A 20,429-nucleotide genomic window follows, 5' to 3' on the forward strand; every position below is an offset into this window, starting at 1 on the left:
TGAAGTGTCAGGCCTGACCTGGTAATTTTTTCATGTGGGTCATTATTTGACATTGTAAATTTGATCCCACAGGTATCTTTGCACCTCTGTCCAAAATCAGCAAGGACGGTACCCTATGTGTTTGTTCAACCCCAACTCTTAAAAAAATAAATTACCCAGTCAGTTTTTCCATATGGTGACATTTGATGCATGTATTTCACATTTAATATTTTATTCCACAGGTATCTTCGCACCTCTGTCTAAAATCAGCAAGGACGGTAGCCCTCGACCTGGTACCCCTAAGGCTGATTCAGGAGTCCCTCTTGCTGTCATTCACCGCAAGATTGATGTCTCACATGTTTCCCCGCGTGTTGATACTGGTAAGCCAACTAGTTATTATTTATCAACTTGTGGGATGTCGTGGCTGAGCACCGAACTCACTAACTCTGGTGTGTTTTTTGTTCAGCAGAGTGTGGATTCGAGTCCCGTTCATGACATTTTGTGTCCCTCATCAGCAAGACGCTTAAATATAATCGCTTCTCTCTAGCCAGTGGTAAATGGGTGCAGTGAGGGCAGAGATGGTTTAGATTGATTTAGCTTAGTGCGCTACATATCTGATAGCACAGGCTGTATATACTCCCAGGGGAGCTGAGATGATTTAAAGGAACACGTTGCCTTGGATCGGACGAGTTGGTCTATAAAAAGCGTAAAATGCAAATGGCTAGAAAGATGTTTTAAAAGTAGAACACAATGATCCACACAAATTTGCCTCGAAATTGCGTGGTTTTCCATTTACTGTGCGAACTAACACGGTCGGCCATTTATGGGAGTAAAAAATTTGACTCCCATAAATGGCCGACCGTGTTAGTCGACGAGGTAAAAGGAAAACCGTGCAATTTCTAGGCATGTTTGTGTGGATCATTGTATTCTACTTTTACAACATCTTTCTAACCCATATGCATTTTATAACGAACGGTTACAAACGCTTTTCAAAGACCAACTCGACCGATCCAAGGCAATGTGTTCCTTTAAGGAATGAACTAAATGGTCCAGTGATAGGGAAAACAATGTTTGAAGAACTTTAAATTATAAATCCAAACCAGTTTGATGAACTTGTGGCATGTCCTGGCCTAGCAAATCAGAACAAGGGACTCAAGCTCTGGTGTTTTCAGCAGAGTATAGTTTGGAGTTCCAATACACTTGTGTTATAGTTTAATTAGTATTATCATTTGCATTGTGAAAGTTGATGTCAGTTGCAAATTTACAAATACTATCTGCTTTTGTTTAATATAGGTCTTCGTACAAGGCTGTTTTCCTCAATCAACAGAATGGACGATATTGAAATAGGAGATAGGGTTACAGTAGCTGGTCAGGAACCTAGACACGGCACTGTAAGATACAGTGGACACACTCAATTCGCTTCAGGTACCAGATTCTTTCCCAAAAGAATTTATGTCCTTTTGGTCATCTGCGATTGCAATAATTTTCAAAACCACTTTGGAGACAAACTTTTACACAGATTAAATGTTGATATTTCCTTATTCTTTCACACCTTCACCAAACCAAGTATAAAAACAAAATAATTGTGGAACCACCATGGCCTAATTTCACAAAGCAGTAAATCAGAAGAAAAAAATACTTTGCAAATTGTATTGCCAAAGCCGCAATCACGTTCGGCAATAATGTAGCCAAACGGGCTGTAGTGGGCGTAGTTGTAACTTTTTACGGTCTGTTTACAAATTTTATGGAGGGACTCGGGCGGTTTTGATCGCGATGGTGTTCCGGATATCCGGGGACCCTAGCTACTTTTATTAACAATATGAATGTTGTTTTTTCAGGATGGTGGTTTGGTATTGAGTTGGATAAGCCACACGGTAAGAATGATGGCTCAGTGGCAGGTGTTCGCTACTTTACCTGCAGTTTACTTCATGGAGTCTTCGCTCATCCTTCCAAGATAACAAGGTAGGGTGTTTCATTCTGATGTTTATGATTACTGATGAAAGGACTTTAATACAATGGTTATTATTAATATTCTGATAACACACCACAGGGCACTTTTGGGATAATTTATTATAGGTTTTTCCACTGACCACCTTATTAAGTCCTTGAGTGAACACTGCACTAAAAGTCTGCCATATGGCTGGGCACAGTCTTAGGACCACTAGTGTAAACTAAGCCAGGGTTCAGTAGCTGGTCAGAAACCTAAACACGGCACTGTAAGACTGCACTAAAAGGTGCCATCTTAGGACTGAGTGTGTGCCGCAGGGCACTCTCATAGGACCATATGTACAGTGCTACAGAGACCATCTTCAGAGTATAGAGTATGTACAGTAAAGAGTATGCAGAATATCCTCCTCTTAGGGCCGCTCCTGTACAGGGTGCCATATTGTTTGGTACCATCTTGGGACCACTTCTGTAAGCTAAGCCATTGGGCACATTTTTGCCACCGCATGTTATATCAGGGCCTCATTTGCACAGTGTGCCACAGGGCACCATCTTAGGATCACTTGTGCATACTAAGCTATTGGGCACATTTATAGGGCCATGATTAAAAAGACTACTGGTGCTGGTACCAACTAAGGGCAAAGAGGGTACAATGTATAATTGCCGCAGAATGTCATTATCAGGGCCTTTTAACCCAGCTACCTGCACAGTGTGTCACAGGGCATCATCTTAGAACCAGGTATACTTCGCCTCAGGGCACCATCTTAGGACCCCTTTTGTATTTGCCATTGAGCACATCCATAGGGCCATACCTAAAATAGCTCCATTGTGACGACCTAGGGCAAAGAGTGTTTGCCTCAGAAGGTCATACATGTATCAGCGCACCATCTTAGGACGACTTGTACATACTGCCCCACAGGGCACCATCTTTGGACCACTTTTGTATACTGCGCCACAGGGCACATTGATAGAGCCTTTAAATAGTATTAATGTGACCATGTTAGGGCAAAGAGTGTGTTATTTTTGCTGCAGAATGTCATCAGGGCCATACCTGTAAAGTGTGCCACAGGGCACCATCTTAGGACCACTTGTGTACAGTGTGCCATAGGGCTCCATCGTATGACCACTTGTGTTCAGTTTGCCACAGGGCACCATCATAGGACCACTTCTGTAACTAGTAGTTAAGGTGGACTTAGTGGACGAGTGTGTTATGTTTGCTGCAGAATGTCATTAGGGCAGCAGGGCCACACCTTTACAGTGTGCCAAAGTGCACCATTTTAGGACCACTTGTGTAATTTATTTCATAGGATACATTCATAGGACCGTAAAATAGTACTAAAGGAACCACCCAGAGACAAATTATGTACCAGTTAAGGTCCACAACTGAAAATTCAGCCAGAGGATGCAGCACATTTTTAGTGTCTTAGTTATTTGTGTACTTGGCTGTAGGCACCATCTTATTTCGTGTATTTGTAATTTGTGCCATACTAGTTATGCCATACGCTACAGTTTTAGGACCACAACTTGAATATTTAGCTGCAGCGCACTACACATCTTAAGGCTTACCAAGTGTTGCATTAGAGGACTTTGTCTTAGGGACACTTTTTGTTAGTTGTGTCACACCTTAGTGCATAACGCTGAATATTGTGCATAGGATACTGCTTGTAACGTAAGGTTTTCAAAAATGTGTTGTGACATAGGGCACAGTCTTAAGGATATTTGTGTTTTAGGATTTTGCTTTAAGTGTATCTTAAGGGATTTGTTGTGTATTGACCCAAACGGGACTATCTATAGAACACAGTGTATTGCAATATGGCGCTATCTTACATTAACAAGTGAAGATGATTGTGCACATGGGAGCCATTCATGACCCTTTTGTGCAACAAGGTGCCATATTAGGGTCATATGTTAGGGTACCATTTCTGAACATGCTTTTTTATTTTGCCGTAGAGATCTTTGAAAGGGCCATGGGCATCATATTTTTTAGGGACAGGCTAAGCTAACACATGCACAAATTACATCAAACATTTATCATTTTAGCTTTTAGTGACTGATTTATACACACAACAATACAAGCTACATATGAACAAACATCATGAAGGGCCTATTTCTTTGATAAAATGTTTACCCAATTGTTTTTGCCCAAATGTATTTTCAGATGCAATCTATCTCTAAGGGATTCTTGTGAAAGTTCGGTGTCTTGTGAAGGCCTTGAGAAAAAGGCTGCCATCGAGAAATAAATAAAACTTGCAAGTTATTCAACTCTCACCAAAAGTATTCGTATGTTTACTACTTGTAGATTTTATTATTTATTTTTAGAAACAAACTGAAATGTAAATTATCTTGACACATAATATGCAACTCAAAAAGAATATAATCATGATTAAGAATAAATATTTATTAAACTGAGCGCATGCAATAGATTAATATCTGCACGAATAGTATACACATAATGAATGTTTATGAGTGCAATGGTGCGAATATGTTCATGAGTTGAAAGATGGAATGTTCTATTCAACGAGGCGGAGCCGAGTTGAATGGAACATTCCAGCTTTCAACGAATGAACATATTCGCACCATTGCACGAATGAAAAACATTCATTATTTGTTTTATATAACATCCAAGTAGAACTTTGTCATTTTGATTGAAAGAAACAACTTTCAAAACAAACAATTTCAACTGTAGAAGCCGAATGCTAGTAATTTTACTATGCCTTCTTGCAGTAACACCTGCTGCGTTACCAAAGACACGCGCACGCAGTGCTGTTTTTACTCAGCTTTTTCGTTCCATCCGAAAAGTACCATTGCACGCTGGCAGTGCCAGCGTGCAATGGTACTTTTCGGATGGAACGAAAAAGCACGGCGAGTGACTCAGCGTGCAATGGTACTTTTATTTGCTATCACGTGACGGAAAATCCTCCAATCAAATGGCAAGGATCTGCTTGGGTGTTATATAATATTCAATTCATGTCTGTACTATGGAAAGCAGTTCACTTTCAAAAGACTGGCTATTATGGACGTTTGATTTTATCTTGACTTTATTCTCGTCGATCTAGTATTCATGGTTTTGGAGAAAACGTTAAGTGTGTATTTCTTGAAACATTGTGTGAATGTTTTCAGGAACATTTTTACTGAATTGCCAAATTCTTGAGTTCAAACTGCAAACCTCTGTAATGTATAGGCCTACGGTGCAACAGGCTGTCATATTATTAGCTACACTGCCATTTTTACTGGAGTTTAACTGCAAACCTCCCTAATATATACTGTGCAACAGGCTGTCATATTCACTATGTGGCAATTTTTACTGAAGTTGAACTGCAACCCTCTGTAGTTTATACTGTGCAACAGGCTGACATATTATTAGCTACATGGCAATTTTTACTGAAGTTCAACTGAAAACTTCCCTAATTTATACTGTGCAACAGGCTGCCATATTATGGTTATATTTAGAAGTTCAGGGCACCATCTTTTGAACGTGTCGCAGAGATCTATTTTAGGGCCATATGAGAATTGTGTTTAGGGTGTGATACCACCTGTTTAGTTGTTGCTACAAGGAGTAGGGGTCTGGTAACAAGACCAAGGGTTCATGATAAAGGAAGGCTGGAGAGGACACAAAAGTCGTCATGTTAGTTATGGATTGTAGGAAAGTAGAATGTAAGAATTTATTGCCTAGAAACAGTTAAAGAAAAGTGACAGAATTGGCCCTTGCTAACAAAACCGTTGCTGGCAGTGTAAGCACTGACAAACCTGTAGAAGTTTGAGATCGACCAGCTGGGTCACAAGAAAATAGTGAAAAACGATTACACATTTTGCATGACATGCATCGATTGAAAAGAAATTAATAAAACGCTCAGTGAGCGATAAAATCCAAACAGTAACTTCGTTGTTTATTTCTCATTAAATAAGAAATTTCTTCTACTATCACCATCATAAAACCGTGTAAGTTTTATGTAAATCTGTGATCTTATACGAGTGGACACATAACAAAAATACACACTCATAAACATTCACTATTTGTATATGCGAAGTGAATAATACAACAATGCTTTATGTTGGCCTAAACACCATCATGCATACGCTGCATGCAGACGATGGAAAGTACAAGCTGACATCACATCATCTCGGACTAATCATAACGCAGACATGGAAAGCTTATAGTCACAATCACTGCATTGCCCTTGCGGATAAAGACAGGGTTCCAGGCTAGCTAGAGAATGCAATTTTGTTTCGTGAAAAAAAATAACAACCCATAGATATAAAAAGAACCCCCATAATAACTCTCCAAATTAATTAGTTGGAAACAATGCCACTGCTTCTAAGAAAGTAATAGGGGAGATTATTGACTGTCACGCACACGGAGGCCTTTATAAGAGCGCGAGATGTTGGTGCTGCACTAACTTAGCTCCAAGACGACATGTTGAAGATGGTTGAATACAGTTAAGAAGAAGATGACAGATCTAAGAATAAGTATCGCCGTTCGGCCGTGGGCCTTGTTGGCTTTAGCTTGCATCGCTGCCTTCATTAACCAGCATGCAGGTGAGTTCAATTGAATTAATGCATTTTTTCCTCAATGTTGGTATCTTAAAGTTGTATCCGTATCTCTAGAGATATTAAATATTGTTTTAATTTGTCTGCTTTTAAAACTCTTTTCTTTTTCTTTTCGTAGAGTCTTTTCGTACAATATTAACATGAGATTGAAATCAAGTAACTGTAACTGGTATAAATATCAGCAAATGTGATTAATTATAAGACGTTTTATTATTATTTTTATATATTTTGTGTTGACCATGTTTGGCAATTTAAGGGCTGCTTGAAAATCTGCAGCGTATAGGGGGAGGCACACGAGACCCCCCCCCCCCCTTGATCTTCAAGTACACCCGAGATCCCCCACGAATAAACCCAGAAACATAATTATGCTCAGTGCCTTAAAAACGGTGAAAACATGACACTGGCACCTTAAAAAGCATTTAGACGGGTTCATTTTTAACTGCATTTTCTAACAATGTTTGTGTCATTTTCCAAATTTTACGGCTATAAGATTTTCAATTTTGTCCGAAAATTGCTATCGAAAAAAGGATTTTAAAGCAACAAATTTGTCTTTTACCATTATCCTTCAAATTGTGTGTAAAACATAATGGTTGTCCCTGGTCTTGTCTGTGGATCTTTCTTTGCTATTTCGAGCCTTTACTATAATAACTCAGTATATTCTGTTTAAACGTGTATATATTATTATTGTATCACTTTGTCTATGGAAACAGTTATCATCCCTTAGAAAATGATGTGAATCGAAATTATTTTTTGAAATTATACTGGTCCTCGTCAAATGCCATTAGAAACGTACTTGTGTATTTGATGCTATGATTGTTTTTGGCAGTCGGAGAATACAGAGTGTTTATTTTTGGTTTACCCAATAAAGTTATGATTATTGTTTATCCACTGCTTTCAAGTCATGCGAATACAATCCCAAGCTGTTTGGTCGAGAAACGAACCCATGACCAAGCAGTGCCCAATTTCATGGCTCTGCTTACCGCCGAATTATCTGCTTACGATCACGATTCCCTGCTTACGTGCAAGCGCCGAATTTCTGTGCTAGCCTTGTAAGCGTAGAATGCCTATTGACGTGGAGTACGCACGCGCAGAAGCCAAAATTCGCTGCTAACCCGTGAAATACGCTTGCCGTAAGCACAGAATTCCCTGCTTCCGTAAGCGCCGATTCTGTGCTCACAGTAAGCAGAGCCATGAAATTGGGCCCAGATCGCACCTATAGATCACCGAGCGTCCCCGGTGACGACGGGGGAGTCCATGCCCAGAATTGGCGGCGAGTACAAGAGTGAACATTCACTCTTTTGTCCGACTGGTGTCATCCTCGCTCTTGAATGAAAGTAAATCTGTGTCACTCTTTTTGAGTGAAATTGGAACGAACTTCACTCTAAATCGAGTTGAGGGTACCGGCGTCTTTCGTCCTAAGAGTTGCCCGCCATATGAATCTGTGCAAGATAGTATGGCGGTAAAACGAGTGTTTTGACACTATACATTTAAGGCACGGTACACTATTGGTAATTACTTAAAATAAGTGTTGACATAACAACTTACTTGGTAAAGAGCGATGGAGATAGTATACACAAAATGAATGTTTATGAGTGCAATGGTGCAAATATGTTCATGAGTTGAAAGATGGAATGTTCTATTCAACGAGGCGGAGCCGAGTTGAATGGAACATTCCAGCTTTCAACGAATGAACATATTCGCACCATTGCACGAATGAAAAACATTCATTATTTGTTTTATATAACATCCAAGTAGATCTTTGTCATTTTGATTGAAAGATACAACTTTCAAAACAAACAAAGCGTAGGCCTCCAATTTTTAATTGTAGAAGACGAATGCTAGTAATTTTACTAATATGCCTTGCTGCGTTACCGAAGACAACGCGCACGCAGGGAGTGATGTTTTTACTCAGCTTTTTCGTTCCATCCGAAAAGTACCATTGCACGCTGGCAGCGTGCAATGGTACTTTTCGGATGGAACGAAAAAGCACGGTGAGTGACTCAGCGTGCAATGGTACTTTTATTTGCTATCACGTGACGGACAATCCTCCAATCCAATGGCAAGGATCTGCTTGGGTGTTATATAATATGTAATAGTATAAAACACTGCGAGAAATTGCTCAAGTAACGTAGTTTTCGAGAAAGGGGTAATTTCTCACTTAAGTTATAAAACGACTTGAGCTGAAGCCTTTTATTATGAATCTGAAAGCACAGAACGTAATGCAACAATGATATTTTGCTTTCATTATTCTCTTGCAAAATCGATGACTACATTGAGCCAAAATTTCCACGGGTTTGTTATTTTATGCATATGTTGAGATACACCAAATGAGAACACTGGTCTTTTACCAAATGTGTCAAACAAAATAACTGGCGTAATGACTACATATTATATTGATGTGCCCGATGCTGTCATATTTTGCCCCACATTAATACTAATTTTGCGATTGTCTAAAGTAATTGGGAGTGTTTGTTTCTCTATGGAAGGACTCAATAAGCGATTTGGGGAAAATCTTGTTTTAGTATCGAAGCGGTACTGAAATTAACTGTTGTTGTAGAATTGCAAAGGTCGTGGGTTCGAATCCCACTTGAGTAATATGCATGTGATTTATTCACATAGCTCGGGAAAGTACCGAGTACAAAGTGCTCACACACAAAGGTGTATAAATGGGTTAAACCTAAATCAATATTTTTATCCCCGATGCAATTTAACATCAGTATGAATATTATACTTTGGCAGATATGTATTTGCAACTGCCAGTCTTAGTGATATGAACAAAACAACAAACCTGTGAAAATTTGAACTCAATATTGGTCGCCGAAGTTGCGAGATAGGAGTACAAGAAGAAAAAAAACCTTGTCACACGAAGTTGTTTGCTTTCAGATTGGTTTTCGGGACCTCAACATCTAATGCTGAGGTCTCGATATCAAATTCGTGGAAAATTACTTCTTTCTCGAAAACTACATTATTTCAGAGAGGGCTGTTTCTCACAATGTTTTATACTATCAATAGCTCTCCATTGCTTGTTACCAAGTAAGTTTTTATTCTAACAATTATTTTGAGTAATTACCAATAGTGTCAAGTGCCTTTAAAACGTGTTCTGAATGTGGAAAACAGCATCATCTGGACCCAAATTTCACAGAGCTGCTTTCTATAATGGGTAAAACCGAAATAAATATTCTTTATCCTCGATGCAAATTACAGCCTGTTATATTATGTTGTAGCTTATTTACGATTTAATACTTTTTGTTCACTTCTCCCTTTTTTTCCCAGTTCGGTCGACAGAGATTGCATCGGGGGAATGTGATGTGCGGGTTACGCATTGTGGCCCACTATTATGCTCTCCCATAGTGTCAATCCAACCAGATTTGAATACAAACGACACCCGGGTAAATTGCCGTTGCGATCGAAGGTGCGCCTTGTACGGCGATTGCTGCGTTGATTATTCAGAGCACTGTGTTAACGAGACGCATCCACCTGTAGTGAGTTCCAGATTCTCTTCGTATTTTAAATGCGTCACCCCTTTGGATGAAAGCAATATCCTAGAGAGTGTTGTTGTTGTTGGAAGTTGCCCAGCCGAATGGCCAAGGGATACCGTCCGCAACAACTGCGAGAACGAAAGTTTGGCGAGGTCTCAGAAATTTTTGACGATGCTTGTAAACGGGCCAGATGAAATCGTCTTCAAGAATGTGTTCTGTGCAGTTTGTCACGGCATCCCGGATGACCAACTCGACCCATGGCATCTTAGTTTATCACGTTGTTTCAAATTAGCAGGTACCACACTGTTCAATTTCGACCGCTGTGCTTCCTTTATAATGTCTCCTCCATCTTCAGTGAGCAGTTCACCTCACCATTGCTACCCGAACGTTATCGACAGCTGTTCCCCCAACGCTACGGAGTCCCAAACGGCACTATGCGAGAATTCTACTTCGCGTGTTTTCAAAATAATTGAGGGTGAGGCGATATCGTACAAAAATCGCCATTGTGTAGCATGTAATGTGAATCTTGGTAAACAGATCATAATATGCCGAGTCCACTGGAGACCGTTATTCGACCCGTCATTTTCTTTCACTCTGCTGTTTGATTTCACAGAACTGACAGTCATGGTGGAGCAGTCTTTTATTCCGGGACAACAACCTCAGATCCTGGGATCATGCAGCTTTTGGCAGATCTATGACCCTTTCCTGAATGTTTGCAGAGACCTGCGTTGCCCCATCGGCGGCACCAGACTAAATACCGGTGTGTGCGTCAACGCAGCGGTAAAAGAGATACCGAACATCAACCACTCGTCACAGACCTGTCTGCAACATTTCCTTTCGCAAGTCTACACCCTCGATTCTGCACACAACTTCACATCCAATGATATCGTCCAGGGAAACATTATTGAGGCGTACTCAATCGAGATCCATGTTAATTTTTTGGTTGCTGCATACTTTCAATGGTCTCTTGAACAGATTATTTTCGACAACGACACTTGTTTTCCGTGCAATGCTACGTCACTTTCGGTGCTAGCCTTCTCTCGAGTCGGCACTAACGACTCTTGGTTGCCAACTCTTGGTTGTGAGGGAGTTACTGTAGACAACATCAAAATTGATGAAATAACCCTATCAGATGGTGTTTACTACTACAACAGCAGTGGCGTCGTCTACCATTACCAAGCAATGGAACTCGTGCATCTTACAATGTATAACCAAACGGCAAATAGAGGATCTATTGAAACATCCAGGCAAAGTTATTTAAGATTGTGTAGTCCTTTTGGTAATAGTTGTCCTGTGGCAGTTTTCAATCGGAACGAATTCGTTGTTTTAGGTTCTGGGCAAGATACCGTTTTTGTACACAAAGCCACGGAGAAGTCTTTCCATTCGGATGACGTATGGCAGTTACCCGATCAAACCTTACGTATATGTGAGTTCCTATTGGACAACGAGTCTCCTCCAACATGGCTGACTAAACTCGCTACAGTAAGTTTCATCGGCAGTGTCTGCTCGTTGATTTCTCTGTCTTTATCTCTGCTGACATTCGTCATCTTCCCTGTCCTGCAAAACCAACCAGGAAAAATCATAATGAATCTGATGGTGGCTTTCATCCTAGCGCAGGCTGTCCTAATGGTTGGTAAAGTGTCCGTGCACTGCCTATGTGTCATGCGGGCTGCTCTGCTTCATTTCTCGTGGCTGGCTGTCTTCGTCTGGATGACTGTGATGGCGTCTGATTTGGCGAAGAGCATCACATCCAAATCGCCTCCTAACCAGCGCAGTGGGTCCAACTTGAAAGTTGTGAAGCTGGGTATAGTGGCTTGGGGTACCCCAACCATCTTTGTCTGTGCCTGTTACTTGATCTCCAGGTTGAGTGAAGACCAATCATGGGGGTGGCTTGAATATGGTGGCGATCAATGCTGGATTGTAGACTCCTTCCATTCCCTCCTTGCATTCGGTGTGCCCGTAGCGGTTCTTCTGATCATCAACTGCATGTTGGCTGTGTTCATGATCTACAAGGTTTCTTCGAATCGGAGAAGGCTTGCTGCTGCACAGATTTCGTGCAATTCGAAAACAGAACTTCTGTTGTGTTTTAAGGTAAGAAATGTACCCTTCAAGCTTTCCTTGTAGCTACAGGAACTCGTCCCTCCCTAACTTTAGGCTCGCGGTCTAGTTAATGAAGCGAGTTGATCATATTTTACTAAATAGTGTACGAAAAAGAAAGAACACACTTAAAAACACAACTACTTTTGTCACGATGCACTTGCAATTTGCAACCATTCTTCCAGGCCAAGTGAGTTCTACGGGCCTTAATTTGTGTTGGTTGCCTTAATTTGTGCAACACAAATTAAGGCCCTTAGAACTCACTGATCGGGTACCTTTCTGTTCACCTTTATATAGGTTGTCATGACCGAGTGGTTTTAACTGAGCACAGAATTCAAGTTCTGGTGGCTAAGTCATCAGGGTGTGGGTTCCGATCCCGGCCATGACACTTGTGTCCTTGAGCAAGACACTTTACTGTAAACTGCTTCTATTCACCTAGGAGTAAATGGGTATGTGGGGGCTGATTTAGCTTCAGTGTGATGTGCTACATAATTTGGCAACACAGACTGTATCTTCCAGGGAGCTGAGACGGCGAAATGACCAGGGGTCGGTTTCACAAAGAATTAGGACTAGTCCTAACTTAGGACTAGTCCTAGGAGATATTTAAAACTTAAGGATAGTCCTAAGTTAGGACCATTAACTCGTCCTAACTCGAGATATGTCTAGTCTTAACTTCTTCTGAAATCCACTCCCGGGGTAATGTACGAGCACAATGAACGTCACTCAGTGATGCCGGATTCGAGTGCCGTGTTATAAGAAGCCACATTTATATACTTATTTAAAGTTTGCCAGATCTCAATCTTGCTCATTCTCTTTAGCTCATCGTCATTACTGGAGTCACGTGGTCACTTTTCTTTGCTGCTAACTTGGTGAACAGCCCCATCCTCTGGTACATCGTGGTTGTTGTGAATTCCCTACAGGGCGCCCTCATCGGCATGTTGTTCTTACTGAAGAAGAGGATGATGACGCTTTGGAGGAATAAGTTAACCGTTATTTTCTGCATCTCATGTCGACGTCGTCACCGAACAAAGAAAGGGGCAGAACCGTCCCCCGTGAATCTAGTCAGCGTCACAGTAACGCCAGGAGATGCGCCACAGATGCAAGATGAGCGACCGGAAATTGATAAGCTTAAGTAGAATAAACTCGTGGGTTGAAATCTATAGCGTATCGGTCTAAACGGCATTTGCTAAAGCCTTGCCTGGACCCTTAAAGGCAGTGGACACTATTGGTAATTACTCAAAATAATTATTAGCATAAAACCTGTCTTGGTGACGAGTAATGGGGAGAGGTTGATGGTATAAAACATCGTGAGAAACGGCTCCCTCTGAAGTGCCAGAGTTTTCGAGATGAGTAATTTTCCACGAATTTGATTTCGATACCTCCGATTTAGAACTTGAGGTCTCGAAATCGAGCATCTAAACGCACACAACTTCGTGTGACAATGGTGTTTTTTTCGCAAGTTCGATGACCGATTAAGCTCAAATTTTCACAGGTTTGTTATTTTGTGCATATGTTGAGATACACCAACTGTAAAGGCTAGTCTTTGACAATTATCAAAAGTGTCCACTGCCTTGAACCCACTGTCGGACTTCATTTGGCTAATTAAACACGTTGTAATTGCTCTGTGTACAGTATGAATTGAGTTAAAATCCTTTTTTTTCCTGACTTCTAAGAGAATACGCCTGAGAAATATAATTTTAAGTTTGGCTGGCCCGGGCAAGGTAGTTTACCCGCCGGATTGTTTACAACATAGAGTGGTCCGCTGTCGAGTTAGATGTTACAAAAGTGTTTCATCTGGAGTTTAGTAAAAAGTTTGGTGACTTGGTAGTCTTCGACTAAACATTCGATTAATTAAAAGTGTGTTCATGTCATGTACTGTATTTATGTACGGCAATGTGAACAAAGACTACATAGTTTCAGTCGTTGACGCTGAAAAAGCGTAGTTTAGTTGGAACTTCAATTGTCTGTATTGTAAAATGGAGTAATGCCGTACCTTTTGTTTGTAACTTATGGCAAGTTGTTGAGGGTAAAGTCATCAACACTCATTGTATGTGGGGTTTTAATCAACACTCATTGTATGTGGGGTTTTAATCAACACTCATTGTATGTGGGGTTTTAATCAACACTAATTGTATGTGGGGTTTTAATCAACACTCATTGTATGTGGGGTTTTCTTTGTGTGGTCTGTTTGCAATTGTTTTTTGACTTGTCGGTCCATCCATAAATCGAAGCATTTAACTCTTTTTCATTAACTTTAGACCAGTCTCTGCAAGGAGCGCTGTCCTCTAACTCACTTTGGTTCAAATGAACAGGGAGAAATAACACGATTAAGTTTCGTAATTTGCCGATAATTCAGTCTGTTCCACCCTTTTAGTAAACCACTCCAGAAGTAACCATAGTGATTAGTAGACCATGTATAAACGATACCCCTGAAGATAATGGGCCATAAGGGACGTCCGTACCGGTAATTTGGTCCCGATTGCTTGGATGTACAAGGCTGGATTTAATTTAGCTTTTCCAGAGTTATTATAAATCGAAAGTACTTTACGAAAGTTCAATGTTCGCAAGAGATTTATAGGATTATTTTAAAGTTATTTACCTCACGAATACTTCTTGTAAATAGTATGCAAGTACAGTTATGGTAAATCTTTATCTTGCTGCCACCATCTTGGTTGTGTTATCTGTGTTCAGTAACAGTAATGGATGCTTATATTCATCGTACACAACAGGAATCAGACTATTTTTCTCCCAGCCTCGGTTTGGTTACGTTGGGTTGTATATGGGAGAAAATCAAGATGGCTGCGCGATGATAACACAGTGATCGCTTCTTCTAAAATAAATAGCACTTGGTTTTATTCCATGTCATAGTGCTATTGTATGTGTAGTAACTATTCCATGATATGTTGTATTTTTGTTTGCACTGACAGATAACACTCGGAAAGGATTGATTGAATAACCTGTATGAAAATCTTACTTGTTTCAATTCTCTCTTGTTTCAAGAAATGTAATCATCAATCATCAATCATGGAAGTGTCGTGGCCGAGTGGTTAAGAGGACCCAACTCAAACTCTGGTGTTTCTGATCAGCAGAGTGTGGGTTCAATCCCAAGCCGTGACACTTGTGTCCTTAAGCAAGACACTTCACCATTGCTTCGTCCTTCGGATGGGACGTTAAGCTGTCGGTCCAATGTGTTATGTAACGCATGTAAAAGAACCCAGTGCACTTATCGAAAAGAGAAGGTGTGCGCCCCGGTGTTCCTGGTCCGATTGGCAGCAAATTGCGCCACAGCACCTTGTGAAGCATTACATGGTGCTATCAGAATTAGGTCTCATAATTCAAACATAGTCCCACATCTTGCAGGAAATACTGTATGTTACAGCGCCAGGAGCGTCACTGGGTGACGGACATGTGCGCTATATAAGAAGCCACAATTATTGTTATTATTATCAAATTTCAAGAACGCAATTTATCTATTTCTTTCAAAACGTAATCACCGGCTGATTGAATTTGCATTTTGTTGTACATGTATGCATGAAGTAAAAGCATAACCCCTCGCACTTACTAGGGAATCCACTTTTTTTCTTTTTTTTTTAAAGCTGAAAACCATGCACAAACACCCAACTGTATATTTAACTATTATTGGTTTTATGCCTCTGAAGAAGGTCCGGTTTGGATCGAAAGCTAAGGCCATCTATCCTACTTATTATACTATTAAATATATTAATATAAATCAAATATTACTATTTGTGGTTAAGTTCATCCTCATATCGACGCAAACAAAAAGGACAAATTAGTAATCCTACCCTTTCATGTCTCCCTGCATTGTTGTCAAACAATACATTTACCACTTTTATGGTCCAGTAACCCTTCCTTTCATTCTAAACATCCTTTGTCCTCGCCACTTCACTCCTATTGGTTCATAGCCACCAATATTGTTTCTGAAATAGAAACTTTGATTGGCTGTTATTTTCCCGCTTCTTTCTGGATCCTTTCCTTAATCCCTTTCCCCCTCTCTTTTTCTATAAATGGATATGTATTTGTTTGTACTTGTTTTATGCCTCTGAAGAAGGTCCGGATTGGATCGAAAGCTAAGGCCATCTACCCTATTCATTATATATATATATATAGAGACATACATCAATTCGGTTAACTCCGAGGTTCTTAATGCCCCCAGTACCCCTACTCCCAATAACCTCCCCCAAGATGAGCGGCACGCCCTTACACAACTCCGCCAATCACCAGATATAGTGATTAAACGGGCTGACAAGGGGTCCGCAGTTGTAGTCATGAACACACATGACTACATTGCTGAGGGCCTTAGACAGCTCAGTAACACTGACCATTACATTGAATGTGCTTCTGATCCTACTGAATCTTTCTCCCAAGATATCAGTGACACCCTGGTTAGGATTTATAACGCCAATGGTATTGAGAAAGACACATTTAACTATCTCCTCCCACATGACCCCCGTACAGCAAGGTTCTACCTTCTACCTAAGATACACAAGCCCAATAACCCGGGGAGACCTATTGTATCTGGGAATGGTAGCCCCACAGAGCGCATTTCTGAGTTTGTCGATAGCTTCCTCAAACCCTTAGTCTGCCGTATTCCTTCCTTCATCAAAGACTTTCTCCAAAAACTAGATGAGGTCAAGCACCAAATACCTGACTCTGCTATTTTGGTTACTTTCGATGTTTCATCACTGTATACTAACATACCCCATCATGAAGGCATGAGTGCATGTGTCTCTGCCCTCAATGCTAGTAATCAGTCCCGCCCCTCAGTGAGTCATATTAAGGAACTCATGAGCAAGTTGCATCATGATGCAACTAACAATGGTCAATTAATAAGAATAGCAAGATCAAAGGTATGATGATTTTAAAAATAGGTATGAGGGACCTGTGGAAAAAAAAAAAAAGAAAAAAAAAGGGGGGGGGGGTACTTACATCAGATAGTTACAGTGATGAATTTTTAAAAACAACTTTAAACATATAATATATATTAATTCTTTATGGGTCCAGTAACCCCCTTAACCCTTGCACGAAACATCTTTTGTCCTCGCTACTTCACTCCTATTGGTTCTTAGCCACCAATATTGTTTCTGAAATAGATACTTTGATTGGCTGGTATTTTTCCGCTTCTTTCTGGATCCTTCCCTAAATCCCTTTCCCCTCTCTTTTTCTATAAATGGATATGTATTTGTTTGTACTTGTTTTATGCCTCTGAAGAAGGTCCGGTTTGGATCGAAAGCTAAGGCCACCTACCCTATTCATTATATTATTAATTCTTTACATGGTACAGGGATGCAATAATATGAGGCTGGGGGTGTTTGTCAACAAAAATGTCCTGTGAGTTCTTTGTTGAATAGAACCTATGGTGTTTTTGTGATCGATGATTTTAACTGAAAGTTTGTTATAGACCGGACGGTTGTTGAATATTGTTGTAGAACCATAGAAAGTCCGAGGTAGAAATAACAACTCTGCCTCCATGAAATAACCTTCTCAATAAACTCATATAGCATTCATAAAGTGCAAAGTGTTAAAAGAAAAAAAATAATAATAATACACTACAAATATGTTGAAGTCCCACAGCTTTTAAAATTAGAGGGGAATTTGTTCATTGACTAATCATAATGATGCTCAGTTTTATAGTGGGAGTCCCAGTGCCCGTCGAGTCATTTACCCACCCCCCCCCCCACCGCCCCGCCCCTTCCGCCATGAAATGACCTTATCTCTACCTCCATGCATCCACCCTTCAAATAAAAACACCCCTAAACCAATGTAATTTTCCAAATGTCCGAGCATCAATCATAAAAAATGTCCATACGTCTCCCGGCAAATTTGACTATTTATCCCGTGGCCATAATATGTCATCCAAGAAACCTTAATTTCGAAGTCAACAACCCAAGGCCATAATAATTATAGACCTTTGTTTTTAATACCCCGTAGCTCAAATCTGTCCAGATTAGAACATTTGGAAAGCCTACAAAACAATAACGAGGATGACGCTCTGATAATCCCTCTATTTAGTGGGGAGTGTATACCCCTACATGACGAATTAATATGGCAGATGGCCGGTGGGGGGGGGGGGGGGTAGGGGTGCCTTTGATGACACAATCAAGGAACTTCTTCTAAGGCTTAATGTGACTTGCGTGTAATTTGCATGAATTTCTTATATTGCTCTTGCATATTTTGGAGTTCCTTGTAAATGGCGTGTATTGATCAAGAGTCGTCTCAGCATATACCCCAAACAAAACAAAAATTCAGTTCCTAAGTGAAACTTGTATTTGTTGATATTTTTTTTTTTCTTTTTCTTTTTAAATTGAAACTTTCGTTTATCTACCTTTTGATCATTACACGTATTAACTTGCGGTAATATGGAGGTTTAGCTGCACGTGAGCAAACACGTGAACATTAACAAACTGTGTTGTTTCTGATCCGCTAGTGTGACGTCACCACTTCGGGCTTATTTCATGTTGTGTGCTTTCAGATGCTTGATTTCGAGAATTAAATTCGGTGAAAATTCCTTACTACGTCACTTCAGAGGGAGCTGTTTCTCACTATGTTTTATACTATCTACCCCTCCCCATTACTCGTAATCAAGTAAGGTTTTTACTAATAATTATTTTCAGTAATTACTAAATAGTGTCCACTGCCTTTAAGAGCCCTGTATGAAAAATTTTTGAGGTATGGCGGACGTCACGATAGGAGTGTACTGTTTAGTGTGGGCATAGCTCCATGGTTTGGGTGTATACACAAATTAAAGGTAGTGGACACCATTGGTAATTGTAAAAAACTAGCCTTTACAGTTGGTGTATCTTAACATATGCATGAAATAACAAACCTGTGAAAAATTGAGCTCAATCGGTCATCGAACTTGCGAGATAATTTTTGAGAGAAAAAAACACCATTGTCACACGAATTTGTATGCGTTAAGATGGTTGATTTCGAGACCTCAAGTTCTAAATCTGAGGTCTCGAAATCAAATTCGTTGAAAATTACTTCTTTCTCGAATACTAAGGCACTTCAGAGGGAGTAGTCTTGGTGCAAGACGTTTCTCGTTCCCTTTTCACGCACACTGCGGCCAATTCACCGACAGGCCGGTGAGTGGACTATAAGTCAGGTGAGTCGGTGCGCGCGCTGTCGGTGAATTGGCCGCGGTGTGCGTGAAAAGGGAACGAGAAACGTCTTGCACCAAGACTACAGAGGGAGCTGTTTCTCACAATGCTTATACCATCAACCTCTCCCCATTACTCATCACCAAGAAAGGTTTTATGCTAATAATTATTTTGAGTAATTACCAATAGTGTCCACTGCCTCAAACCTTACAGTGTAGGCTTCTAGATGACATGTGACGAATAGAGGCAGGTTGTTCCAGAGGCCCAACTCCATCACTACCTGCCCCATGTACTGTTGTCAGAATACAGACAACTTAATTGATGAACTTTGTCTAAAACCAGGATCCTATTATTATAGGCTCGAGTTGAAAAGGCTGATCCCTCTTGGATAATTCTTAACAAACAGCTTTATCCCAAGTCATCGTTGAATAGCCTCATCAATTACGGTATTGAACCGCAATATCCCTTAGGTAACCGTTAAGCCAAGGGTATTTGCAAGGCTATGTTATTGTATGGTTGATTACAAGATTCAACTTACAACTTCCTCTTATCGTTGTAAGTGGTTCGGGCTTTAAACTTGCAATATTCAACACAAAGAACCAACAACAACGAAACTGTCAACAGCGATAATTGTTGAACTTTGTTGAACTTTTTAAATTCCGAGTGGTTCGCAAATTTCGCTGCAACTTTATGTGAGTGATTATATACATGTATACACGTACAATGTATTTAGATAAGAGTATTCGAAACCAAGTGGACACTAAAATAGAGAAGCCATACATTGCTAAAGTTATTTCATTTTAAAGTTTTCAATCTTTAATGACTCTCTCTATATATTCATGTATTTCCAATGCTCACTTGTGTTACACTTAGTTCTGTTCATGTTTGCTGTGTTTTCATTTATAGCCTTCGAGAAAGACTCATTGTCAAAACGTCAGGCCATTAACTATTTTTGGGCATGTTTTACCAACCTTTTGGTTGGTCAGTTGTTTGCAATAGCTAACTATATTTTCTCAATCTTTAAAGACAACCAAAAGATCGATTGAAATTATAAAAATAGCAGTGTTTGTCTGATCGATTGAGCAAGAAAGATAATGGTATAGCATTGGATTATTTAAGTATAAGGCCATTACCGTTCTTGTTTAATCTTGAATTTTTAAGGCAACTTAGAAACATCATTAATTTTTAATCTTCAGTTGTTAAAGGCACTGTACACGTTTGGTAATTACTCAAAATATATATTAGCATAAAACCTTATTTGGTA

The 20,429-nt window shown here is 40.1% G+C and overlaps 2 protein-coding genes across 3 annotated transcripts in view; both read left to right on the forward strand.

Moving 5' to 3' along the window:
• LOC117297625 (CAP-Gly domain-containing linker protein 4-like) overlaps positions 1-10,664 on the forward strand; it is an 18,091-nt gene extending 7,427 nt beyond the window's left edge. Inside the window, exons 6-9 of one of the 2 annotated variants that reach the window (XM_033780751.1) lie at positions 222-359; positions 1,273-1,404; positions 1,818-1,941; positions 10,564-10,664. In XM_033780751.1, coding sequence (XP_033636642.1) covers positions 222-359; positions 1,273-1,404; positions 1,818-1,941; positions 10,564-10,648 — 479 coding nt within the window. In that variant the 3' untranslated portion in view covers positions 10,649-10,664. Of the gene's footprint in view, positions 1-221; positions 360-1,272; positions 1,405-1,817; positions 1,942-4,081; positions 4,366-10,563 lie in introns of those variants that run through there. The other variant, XM_033780752.1, reaches the window with a different exon arrangement.
• Positions 10,665-11,561: 897 nt separating this feature from the next.
• LOC117297333 (G-protein coupled receptor Mth2-like) lies at positions 11,562-13,219 on the forward strand. Its single transcript, XM_033780306.1, has 2 exons — positions 11,562-12,041; positions 12,866-13,219. The coding sequence occupies exons 1-2, from the start codon at positions 11,577-11,579 to the stop codon at positions 13,181-13,183; spliced, it is 783 nt and encodes a 260-aa protein (XP_033636197.1). The 5' UTR covers positions 11,562-11,576; the 3' UTR covers positions 13,184-13,219.
• The last annotated feature ends 7,210 nt before the right edge of the window (positions 13,220-20,429 follow it).

The sequence above is a fragment of the Asterias rubens genome, chromosome 12, assembly GCF_902459465.1.
Source record: "Asterias rubens chromosome 12, eAstRub1.3, whole genome shotgun sequence".
Lineage (NCBI taxonomy): Eukaryota > Metazoa > Echinodermata > Asteroidea > Forcipulatida > Asteriidae > Asterias > Asterias rubens.